General features: G+C 40.4%; 2 protein-coding genes across 2 annotated transcripts in view; both read right to left on the bottom strand.

Moving 5' to 3' along the window:
• The window catches only part of lamb2 (laminin, beta 2 (laminin S)), a 56,054-nt gene extending 51,045 nt beyond the window's left edge, over positions 1–5,009 (bottom strand). The window contains exons 1-2 of the mRNA XM_063887708.1: positions 4,905–5,009; positions 4,522–4,588 (exon numbers count right to left, since the gene is read on the bottom strand). Of these exons, the coding sequence (XP_063743778.1) occupies positions 4,522–4,552 (31 nt within the window). The 5' untranslated portion in view covers positions 4,553–4,588; positions 4,905–5,009. The remainder of the gene's footprint in view (positions 1–4,521; positions 4,589–4,904) is intronic.
• A 2,540-nt stretch (positions 5,010–7,549) lies between these two features.
• Positions 7,550–12,722, bottom strand: part of lamb2l (laminin, beta 2-like) — a 61,635-nt gene continuing 56,462 nt past the window's right edge. The window contains 7 exon segments of the mRNA XM_063887698.1: positions 7,550–8,261; positions 9,184–9,346; positions 9,784–9,960; positions 10,053–10,111; positions 10,114–10,193; positions 11,087–11,294; positions 12,510–12,654. Coding sequence (XP_063743768.1) covers positions 8,125–8,261; positions 9,184–9,346; positions 9,784–9,960; positions 10,053–10,111; positions 10,114–10,193; positions 11,087–11,294; positions 12,510–12,654 — 969 coding nt within the window. The 3' untranslated portion in view covers positions 7,550–8,124.

Raw genomic sequence — 12,722 nt, 5'->3', positions numbered from 1 at the left:
TCTGATATGCAGTGTAAAGTATTACGTTGAATAAGTATTACACGTACCTCAAAATTGAACTTAAGTATATAGATTAACGATGATGGGTCAATATAAAGCAACACAAAAGACATACACAAGGCTCACGAGTGAAGAAGCTAGGTCTCAGTATAAGATGTGAAAATGTCCAAAAGCCTGTTTGCATACCAACATGTTCCACTCCCCACTGTACGCACACACAGGTTCAGCAATGTACCAGCCGCCCTATAGTTTTTAATGAGACCATCTCTATATCCTCTTCCTCCTCCATGCCCCTTCATCCTCCCCCTCAAGTCCTCCTCCTCCTCCTCCTCCTCTTTTTATCTGTAGAAGGCCCTGCCAACGGGACGGGGAAACTTAACTCACCGTCCTTTCATAGAAACAAACCTGTTCCCTCTCCACCCCCCACCCTTTTTCCCTGTTCCTAAAGTCTCCCTCTCTTCTCTTTGTCCTGATTCTTTCACCCCCCACTCCCCCTCCCTCCTCCAATTTTTCAGCCTCTCTCCCTCTCTAGTGCCGGTGGTTAGTAGGCTTTATCGCACCATTGTTCTGCCATCCGCACATTTCCGGAGGCTGTTGCTAACAAAGGCTCCGGGATACACACTCTCTCACTCCCCCTGCCTAATGCCAGCCCTCACCTGCCCACACACACACACACACACACACACACACACACACACACACACACACACACACACACACACACACACACACACACACACACACACACACACACACACACACACACACACACACACACACACACACACACACACACACACACACACACACACACACACACACACACACACACACACACACACACACACACACACACACACACACACACACACACACAGAGATCTGAGGAGAACGTCATTATAGTTCAACAAACCCCCCCATACACACAAAGCTCTAAGAAAGGTGAATTACAGAGGGTTTACAAAGATCCTCTTTCATCTAAGTTTTCCTTTCTTGCTTCCTCTCCGATTCCTTCCATCCTCTTCCCCTCCGTCTTTTACTTCCCCCCTTCCTTCCTTCCTTCCTTCTGTCCTTCGTCTCTTCTGAAATTCATAATGCGTTGATCCCTCACACAGTTGAACTTTATCACATCGATTTGCTCAAGAAAACTTCTGCACACCAGAGCTGTAAGTCCACTAACTAAAGTTCATTGCCAGAAAAGAATCAGCAACTTCTGGATGTGTTCTATGCTCAAATATCTTCTTATAAATATGGAAATTTCCTTTTTTCTTTTGCTTTTTTTTCTGATATTTTGAACTGAATATATTTCGATTTTGGACTGAAAATAACAACACATAAATAAAAGAAACCTTGATTTTGAGAAACTGTGGTGGACCAATTGATTTAATAAGAATAACTTCAGCAGATAGACAAATCGATAACGACTATAATCGTTAGTTGCCGCCCTAATTGTCACACACACACACACACACACACACACACACGACCAGCATCCTACATGTCCGCTTTTCACCCCACCCCCAAGAGAAGAATAGAAAAAGAAAGTGAAAAGAAAAAGAGAAGAGCTCCCTTTGTCCTTGTGATCAGCCTGAGCCCTTTCTCACACACACACACACACACACACACACACACACACACACACACACACACACACACACACACACACACACACACACACACACACACACACACACACACACACACACACACACACACACACACACACACACACACACACACACACACACACACACACACACACACACACACACACACACACACCAATTAACCCCATCTCTGCCGTAGGGGTTTGACCACGACCCCTTGACCTTGGAGCAGGTCTGGGGAGGCGTCAGGAATCTGAACTGACAGCTCCCTGTCTCTGTAATGAGTGTGTGTGACAGATACTTCATGTCAGACACACTTGCTCACCTTCTCCGCTCGGAAACACATCCTCCTCTCCTGTTTCCTTCTCTCAGTCTCCTCTAAAACTCTCTGTAGCTCAAATAAATGATTTCCTCTACAGACACTTTAATCTTTTCTCACCACTCAGAGGCTGAAAACAAACTCTCTTAAATCTTAGACTTTTCCTTTTGACTAAGTCTCTTGACTGATAGGTTACTGCAAAACTAACGCTCAAGATGTAGTTGGCACTCTTCATTTAAAATAAATGGTTCAAGTCTGTCTTCAAACAATGTGTAAATGGCCCCGAAAAATATCTGAAACAAGTAGGTGAAATCTGCTTCTTCCAACTTCTAACCATACCTGCTTCGATATGTTTCAGGTCATTTAATTGGCTGTATTAGCTGTTTTATTTCCAACTATACGGCTTCAAAAAATAGCCAACCAGTGGCCGAGAATCTACGTATCACTATAACACTGTAAAAGGGTTTAGTTTAAAGGTTTTATTTTGACTTTAGATGCCAAAACTACGATATTATTCGGCAAAACTGGATAGATTTAGGAAAAGAGGTCATGTTTTGAGTAAAATAAAGTATTTCTGCCTTTGTTACATAATGTAACATTGAATTTTAGTCCAGGTTTTGCTTGACCTATCCATCCTGCCCTATCACGAAGCCCAAGTGGACATTATTGCTCTTTAAACTGCATCAATAAACTTCCTAAAATTCCCCCAAAGCTGTATTTTTTGACAGAAAGACAGTCATTTTGTGTGGAATCCTATCACTCATGATAAAAAGCAGAATTAGAAACTACACATTTAAGGCCTTTGTTGTGCGTACATGTTCCTATTGTTTCTTTCCAATGTCTTTCCTCTTGACCTACAAAAGACAAAGGTTACAAAAACCAGAAGAAAAAGCTGATAAGTGTGCTGTGGGTTCCAGAAGCTGACCCCACCACCATAAAGCAGTGTGGTCAGTGATCATGTCTGAGGCCAGGGACACCCTGGGTGCTAACAGCAGGCACTAATAGACTTTAACAGGAGCAATGAAACCATTGTCTGCAGCTGGAGGGAACAATGCATTAGGGGGCATTTTATTTGGGTCATTACTCAGCTGAATCTTTAGATAAATGATAGTTTGGAGTACACATCCACTTCGCATGGAGTCGTGCAGGCGTCAGGCTGCAATACAGGGGTGCAGTGGTGACGTTTTTTGTAGGCCAAACCAGAAGTAAGCAACAAAAAGCAAAAAGGTTTACGATCCTTAATAACATATTTGTGATTTTTCAAGCGTAAATGCAATCCAAAGAAGTAAAAAGCTAACGTTAGACTATAAACAATCTAAAGTAGTAGAGCTCAGAATCAGAATGGCTGTGCGCCAACACCGCTAAGCTAAAGGCGGCTAATGTTCAGCGTGATTACTTATAATGTTTAATTTAGTTATTTGTTAGCAACCGCTGTTTTGTGACCCATAGAAGCTTCAAACATTCACGAGTGTCTTATACTGTATACTGATGTATTTTGTAGAAGAAAATGTTATTAAGCTTGCATTAATCAGAGATCTGATATCACGCATCTAAATAAAACAGAAAACTGAACCGTAATGGTGAAATGCAAACCCTCCAGATTGAAGGACTCTATTTGGATTCCTTTCTGAACTTTTCAGTGTCATTTCATGACTTAAAACAAGATTAGAGCAACAGATCGAGTTCAAAGAATCTTTTATCAGACACTTTTTGTTGTTTTTTAAAATCTGTTCTATTTCCCAGCCTTCCTGTATTTCTGTCACCCACACACCCACACACACATCAGAAGGGTCTTGAACAGAGCTGGAGGTAGGTGTGGAGTGGGAGTCTCTATTTGCGGATTCAGCTGGGCTGTTTTAGGAGGACCATAAACAGAGCGACACCACCCACAGAGAGAGGCCGACAGGCAGACAAGGAGAGACAGGGCCGACCCCAGAGACCCGGAGGGCACCAGGGGCCCCAAAAAAGAAACATCAGCTATCTTATCTCAGCGCAGGGGCTGAAACTCCCATCAGCCTCACACTCATCCAGAGAGTTCAGGCTACTGTTTCTACGGGAGCTATTTCTCTTGTTCTGCACCATGTTTAACTTTTCTATACCTTGATAAAGAATAAGACAAGACAATATAAAGTCTGTGACTTCAAAAGAGGCAATTTTGATGGGTCTACTCGCATTTATGTATTTTGAAACTGTTCTTTGGGCCTTTTTTTCACTTTGTGACAGTTATACTGATGTAATGTAGTTTTGAATAGGAACCCAAGTGATATTATCCTCGTTAAAATCCTTTTTATGTTGAAAACATTTCTATCAGTTGGCTGAGATAATACCTTTCATCAGAGCATTCTCACTTGCAGATACAAAGCTGTAGCAGGTGTCAGGATCAACTGACATGGATTCACGTGAAATCCCCTCTTTTTTACAATGCAAGGGTTTAACACAAAAACATAAGCTCCATATTTTCCAGAGACTAATCAAAGAGAGCTCAGTGACCTGGAGACAGTGTTCAGCCTTCACTGAATCACTTCTGAGGATTTATTATGGAGCAGAAAACATGGAGTGACTTTAAAGGCTTGTCGGTGTGTACAGTGCACTTACCGCAGGCGAGCATTAGCAGTGACGCTTGCATCTCTGAGCGCGCATCCACCCGCGAGGCTGCGGCAACCTGTGGCATGTATGATGAACAGTGTTATACACAGCCACATGAAACACAGTTATCAAATTAAACATGTTGAAAAAGTTGGAGTTAAAGACGTTTCGCAGCTTTTTTCTCCCGACTACAACAATGCAGCTGGAGGGGGACATTTGGACGTTTTCAATCAGTTTTCACGATATACAAATGTCTCTACCGAACACAGTTTGGTGTGGTTCTTCTCTGTGCTGTCTAAACCGGTTAATGAACAACGGTGACTAGTTAAAGCAGAATGAGCTGAGCTGACTTCAAACTCTGAAAGGTTGGAGATGCTAAAGTCGCCACTCACCGTGTTGTTTAAGGAGTTCGCTTCTCTGTTGTGTAGTACAGTGTCCCTGTTGGTCCACTTGCTGCGGAGTTGCCGGACGGATGCGAGGCTGAGCAGCGTTGTTGCGATGAGGAGTCCTCAGCTCCTGCGACTCTTCGCTGGAAACCCCGGAGTGGATTTCTGGAGCGGAGCAGAACTGTACGAGGGAGCGCGCGAGCCGAGGGGAGGATGGTCGCTTGTACAGGCAGATAAATTGAGTATCCATGTTCAGACATTTCTTTATATTTGTAAACATAAATAAAATGTTGTATAAACTTTCTGAAAGTACAAATACCAGGGTCTAAAAAACATACAAGTACACATTTCCTGAACTCAATATGCAACTCAAGCAGAGGTGGTAACTAAGTAGCAACACATATTGAAGTACTGTACTTAAGTAACATTTTGAGGGAATAGTACTTTACTTGGGTATTTCTATTTCATGCTACTTTGTACTTATACTCCACTACAATTCAGAGGTCACTTTTAGTGTGCTTTTACTCCACTACATTTATTTAATACCTTTAGTCACTTTACATATTTGGATTATTGATGTGAAATATAATCAGCCCTTAAATCAGACTTTAGTTCACCTGGAGTAAACTCACAAGCTTCACCTTTACCAGCTTTGATCACACTTGATCAATAATGATCAATAATTATAATCAAACATATCATATTATATATATATATATATATATATATATCATATGTTATTCTGAAATGGACCAATCTGCACAATGACTACTTTTAGTTGATGAGAGTACTTTCTACTTTCACTGGAGGAACTTATTGAATGCAGGACTTTTACTTTACAGAGTATTCCTACACTCTGGTACTTCTACTTTTACTCAAGTACAAGATCAGAGTACTTCTCCCACCTCTGAACACAAGTAACGTATTAAAAGCACATTTTACTTAAAACATTTTTTTAAGTAGCCAACATGCTATTCAATTGTTGTACTCTGTTGTACCACTAACACATGTATTTAATGTTGTAGTTCATCATTTGAGCCAACTGTGTACATACATTGTTCTACGAGATAAGTACAGCAGCAAAAGTAGAGGAGTAAAAAAGGCTTAATATTTATTTCAGTAGTGGAGTAGAAGTAGAAGTCGTCTAATATATCTTGTTTGGTCTGAGTGGAAAGAAGAACACGTTTTATTATTTTAAATATAAAAAAGTAGATCCTTTATAAAGCCAGTTCTTGTTTTGCAATCAGCCCTGCCAGTCTGAGTAGGAATGCGCGCTCCCTGCTGGACGGATTAGATTCCCTTTGATTGCACCCAATGAGCCACTCGTGACCGCGCTCAGATCACAGCTCCCCAGCTGCCCAGTCTCATAACATCAGCCTCATCCAACAGGTGTTTGGGACCATCTCCTCCACAGGCCTGCAGGGAAACACATGTAGCTTTATCTGATTCAGTGAACTAATGTTAGGAATACACTGTACGACCACATGTTACTTCTTTGGCTCTGCAGTGTGTGTGATGTGTACAGGTGCTGTGTTCTCCAGAACAAATAAATCTCTGTCAGATTACACATTCCCCGTGCGGCTCGAGGACAGCCTCTCTTTGTTAGAGCTCTGGATGCAGTGCCAGCATTAGCAGAGAGGAGAGTTTAGAGCTCCTCCAGACTGAGGACAGTGTGTGTGTGTGTGGGGGGGGGGGGGTTTACTGTATACATGGAAGCTACAGGTACATGGCTGATAAAGCTCTGACTGAAGAGCTCATGATCAATGACCTGTAGTCCTCACACAGATGTTTTCAAGTTAAAGAGCTCCTGAGGAATCATGTAAATCATGGGAGATTATCAATTTACATAAATATAATGCTAAAGGATTTGTGTGCCCTAGTTAAAAGAAAATAGGTACTCGAGTATGTCCCTATCTACGGTGGCCGACAGGTGCAAATGCGCTACAAAGGCCCAAAACACTTCCATTGGGAGAAACGCACTGCACTTTCAGAAACGTTCCAAATATAAAAACACAAATGTGCAAACTGGACTAAACATGTGCAGTGTCACTAAAAGCGTTTCACAAAAAAAAGCTCCAAACCCAACGGAAACAGATACCGAAAATGTATTGCGCACAACTGGGACTGGAATGCTTGATGTTTGGGGATTAGATAGATATATACTTATTTATTCCACATTGGGAAATCATTTTCACTGTCACTGGAAACTCACCTAGAGTGTAATTTATGTTGGCTTATTTTTAGCAATGTGATTGCATGATTCCTTCCGAGATTAACAAAACACTTACCATTTTAAAGCGGGCTAACTGTGCCAACAGTATTCCAACTTTGGGGATTTTGGCCTTTGCAGACCATTTACATGCACTACACTACAGGGAAAGGGAACTCCAAAAAGCAAATAATAATGAATAGTTTCTCTAGTGGGTGAGCGTGCACATAATTTTACCTTTGCTTTTCCTGCTATACAGTAACTTGTGAAAATGAATGCTGTAAAGTCTGATACTAGTTCAAGAGACAGGGGGAACTCATTGCCTAGCTGAGTATACAGCACCCTCTAGGGGTAATTCAGTAAACTTGATAACGGTTAATAATGTGTTAAACTTGTTATTGTAATTATTGCATTCTGACACACAAACAGGACACATGATAAATACATTTGCATAGACTGCATCAACTTTATTTCTCTCCATCATCATACCTCATAATGAATTTTGCTAATAAGAACACTTGTGTAATTTAATCAAGAGCTTCCTTTGTAATAAAAATAAACGTATTTCATTTCAAAAATTGTACTTTTCTGCATATTTCTTTATAGGAATGTCATATTGTAAATACCATACAGATGTGGTCAAATTACAGCAAAAACATACAAAGCAGTTTTGGTCAAAATAACAAAATTGTGATAACATATTCTGATATACTTCTTCTGTTTATTACTCATGGAATCAAATATCATTCTCTCCACAGGTCATCATTGTGATAATAGCTTAAACACATAGCATACATTACAGTGTTGTTTTTTAGTCAGTATGTGGTACAGTACGTAGACAGATGAAGGCATTCTGTGATATATAACACTTGACAGGTAATGTGTAAAACTTGATATAGTAGTAAAGGAATGGAGGTACCAGAGCAGCATTTTTTTTTCATGGTTGTGTGTCTCAGTCACAGCATCAGTCAGAGGTCTGCTCTGCGCTACAGCAGCAGATAGTGGAGTGTAACACGCTCACCCACAGTTACTGTACTTCTGCACCTGGTCCCGGATCTGATCCCGCACCACCGTGGCGTTTTGTTGCAGCTCGTCCAGCTCTGTGCGCTGCCTCTGCATCCGCTGCTCGTTACTCTTGAACTTTTTCTCCAGTTCTGCAGAGACAGACAAGTGGAAAACCATCAACGTTTAATTACAGCTTCACTGCAGGTCCGTGTAAACAAATACTTGATGCTCCATACTCGAGCTGCTTCCCTATTACAACATCAATCAAGCCGAAGCAGGCTCACACACAACCCCGTTTAGAGCAATATAACAGAAAAAGTATGGGCTACTTTTCTTCTTCATGTACATGTGTGATATAAAACTACATTTCTGTCCCTATCCCAGGATCATGCCAAACATGTGTATTTAAAGTACACCATTTTCTTATCTTAACTGGTCTCCAAAAACAATTAACTGATAAACATTTATCTTCAACATAAAGAGAGAGCACATCAGCTGAGTTAACATGCACTAGCTCAAAGTGTTTTAATGATATAATGTTGATAAATTATAATGTTTTTTTGTCGTTTTATAATCCTTAACAGCCTCTTAGACGAACCTTCTGCTGTTTCTGTTTATTAAATACAAGTTATCGCACAAATAACAAAACTGGCAGCAACGCTTATTTAAGCTATGTATTTAGCTAAGGAATACTGATTGCCTGTCTTTTTGTTATCATTTATTAATACCTGCTTTTCCAACTGAACCGTTTTCTCCATATTTTTCATTGCTCTAATAATAACAACTATTTTAATTTATTTGTTTTTAATCATTAACCGGTGTTCTAGGCGAGACTGATGAGATAGATCTGTTTTATTAGAATACCTCTAGGGTATTTATAATATATTTTCCTAATCATTTAAACAAAAATATCTCAGGCTCTACCAGATAACTACTAAAAAACAACAATATAATCCTCTTTCCCTGAATCTATAAAGGTCATTAAACAACCTTCCTGCAGGTAAACCACGGCCTGTGTGTACTGTAGGTAGTAGCGTGCTGCCACCGTTGACAGCAGTTCTCTGTACTCACTCTTGAGTTGCTCTATCCCCTTGGTGGCTTTGTTTAGGAGGTCTTCTGCCTCCTCCTTTATTTCCTTGGCCTTCTGGTTGATGCTGTTCAGACCTCCAACCTCTCCAAGAGATTCCACCTTCATCTGCAGCTCCTGGTACCGCTTCTCCGTGTCGTTCAGGCTCTGCACTCATCAGACAGCGTTATTAGAAATTATATTAGGGCTGCATAATTAATCAAAACTGAACAAAATTGCAATATGGGCTCGTGCAATATTCAAATTGTGTAAATATTATTCTGAATTAATGAATGTGGTGCTGCATAGATATTTAGGCTACAAATCGTATTCTAGGGACTTAATAAAATATCTTTGTTTGTAAAGATACTATCAAAATAATCCAAAGATCATTCTAAAGTCATCTTTCTCTGAGAACAATGATGATCTATCTATCTAATATCATGAATCAATTTCACTCAAATATTCACAAGAAGTTGTTTTTTACAAATGGTGCAGTCCTAAATCATAGCACTTCATTTCTTATAAAAAAAACAGGAACTTGCTCTGTTTCATTTATTTAACATGACAGATTTTTTCAAAATGAAAGCATAAAAACAACTGACCCTCTCCAGTGAGGAGGCTCGGTGCGTGGCGTTGTTAGCAAGCTCTTTGGCTCTCTTCGCCATCAGCCTGTTCTGCTCTGTCTTGTTCCTCAGAGCCTCCACCTCCATGGAGAGGTTGTTGAGACGCATCATGACATCCATCTGCTTATCGCCCAGCTGCGTCAGCCTCTCATCCACCTGCGGAGGAATGACAAGAAAAAGAATGAAGGGGAATAATGGAGAGATGTGGGAGAATCAAGAGCTCCACAGGCCTTTTGAGGATCCTGCACCTCAGCTGTAGCGTTCCTGGTGCGGTTCAGGTTGCTGCTGGCCTCCTTCAGGGCGCTCTGGCCTTCTTGATGGCCTTCTCAGACACTTCCAGAGCCTGCTTGGTGGTATTGGCTTTATCCTTCACTCCCTCCGCTCGGGTCCTGCACAGAGACACCAGACATTAGTCAGACACAAAAGGTTGCACTCCTCAGTATGAGTGGAAGTAAATATTATTTACATACATAAAGGTATAAGGCACAAAGCCACTGTCACTTTAAAATGACTGAATGAAACCAAACAAGTAAACAACAGAAACCATGAGAAGGTGTGAGAATAGGATAGGATCATATCATAATGTATTTTTAGATCAATATGATTATGGAAATAAATGACACATCTTTAATTTCTAAAAGAGGATATGCTCTACACAGATGTGTATTCAGTGTACACATTATAATGTTGAGGGCACATATAAACATCAACGTATTGTAGAAAATATTTGCTACTTTATATGGAAACAGCTGCAGCTCCAGACTGTGTTTTGTAGGATTATTCTATAGTACCTTCTTCAGGGTTCAAGTTTTTTTAAAGTTCTGGCGCATCTTGTGAAGATTTAAGAGTTTGGTCTTGCTGGTGGTTGTATGTGGAGATGTATGGAGATTTCATGTCAGACAGATTGAACACTGATGAAGTAGTCTGTAGTTTTTGTTATATGTTCCTCTAACATGAAAGCAAACTAGTCCTGTTTTCATTTGTTCAGCAGCTGCATGTTTTTTTATCTTTATTTTCATAATAATTCTGAATTATAAAAGCTGTGTTGATGACATCAAACCCACAAAAAACAATGGCTTTCGACTCCCTTTACTATCCTTTCGACTCACTAAACCTTGATCTATAGAAGTCTCAACTTGCGAATTGTGTTTTTAACGTGCTTTATTATTATCAAGTAGTTGCTTCCTTTTATTGAACCTTATATTTGTGTCTGCAGCTAGAGAATGAACCCTGCACTCTGACAGCAAGCAAGATGGTTTACTGGAAATGTAGCTTTACTCACTTAGCTTCCTTAGCTTTCTGGAGCAGCTCCTTGGCTTCCTTGATGTGCTGCGAGGTTTGGTTGACGAGGCTCTCGACGTTGGTGAGGTTGGAGAGGCTGCCCTTGATCTGCTGGACCATCCTGTCCAGAGCCGTCCTGTTAACCGGCAGGGTGATGGACAGCACCTGCAGAGCCACCTTCTCTATGCTCTCCGGATCCGCGCCCTCCTCTACGCAGAAAAAGAAGGGGAAGTGAGAACAGGTAAATACTACAAATACAAATCTACAGGAGAAATCGAGCTGTAGATGAATTAAACTAGACTTCTGAGCAGAGATAACCTTTCCAGGTCTACAGAATGTCACATTTTTTTCATGAAAGGTTGTCAATTGAAGCTCCAAATGTCTTTCATTATATTTTGTGATGTTATCATAGTGAGTTAAATATGGGTGCGTGTCTTCCTTTGGTGTGCAACGAGTCGAAGAGTGAACTGTTTTTTGAGTGCGGTAAAAAAGTGTTTTTTCAAAGGCAAAATGACAACAAATACAGATTGAAGCTGAATATTGTCTGGGATAAACACCTGTTATGAATTTTGGAAATGATTACAAGTATTTATTTTTGAATAGAAAGATTGACTTGGACTTTACAGCACAATAATGTTTATACAGCACAAGGAAGCTATCATACGTAGCCCCCACTTGAATTGTTGTACTAATAGTATAATCTTAATACTGTAAATATGGTTGCTTAAAGGTCTCCTATTATGCTATATTTGAACAATATATTGTAGGGCCATATCTATACACAACTTGTCTGTGAAGTGTTTTAAAATATCAAACAGATCACCCATTGTAGCATGCCTCATACCCCTCTATTTCAGCCCTGTTCCTGAAGTGCTGATTCTGTGACTGTAGCTTTAAATTTGAGCTGAGCTGAAGCTGGCCACGCCCCTTTGGAGCGTCAGCTCGTTAGTACGGCCGTTTTTAGAGATGTGGGTAAGGAGGAAAAGAGAGAGGGTTGTATTTTCTGACACATGTGAGTGTACTTACACACCGGGACACATATTTGCATTTTGTATAATAGGGGACCTTTAATATTTATGTGCAGCTGTGCATAAACTTGCTTTAGACACACAATGAAGAATACTTTTAAAAAAAGCTGCACAGCATTTCGTCTTACATGTTATTTAGCTAAAGCTTTAATCCAAGTGATTTAAATGCAATTCTTTACCGTATACATGCCTACAGGAGCATTTTGGGGTTAAGTGACTTGCTGAAGGATGCTAAGACTTAGAGATTAGACCACTGACCCTCCCATTGATAACCCTGAGCCACAGCCGATTGTTTGAATGTTGATTTAAATTATATAATTCAACATTATGTATGAAGTATCAAACTATGAGGTACAATTCAGAGCTAATAACAGCAGTAACTACTCTGTGATATACCGGTGAGGAAGTCTCTGATCTTCTTGATGAAATCTTTCAGCTTGTTGTTGTTGTTTACAAAGTGCTCCTTCTTCTTCTGCGCTTTCTCCAGCGTGTTCATCGCCTGGTTCTTCACATCCTTCGTCAGGGTGGCGATATCCTGGAGCTGGACACAGGAAACAAAGACAGAGACATGTTATGCTTTATATTTTTAAGAGAAGGCACCATCACTCC

The sequence above is a fragment of the Eleginops maclovinus genome, chromosome 1 (genome assembly GCF_036324505.1).
Source record: "Eleginops maclovinus isolate JMC-PN-2008 ecotype Puerto Natales chromosome 1, JC_Emac_rtc_rv5, whole genome shotgun sequence".
Classification (NCBI taxonomy): Eukaryota; Metazoa; Chordata; class Actinopteri; order Perciformes; family Eleginopidae; genus Eleginops; species Eleginops maclovinus.
This window is presented reverse-complemented; position numbering and strand designations above follow the sequence as displayed.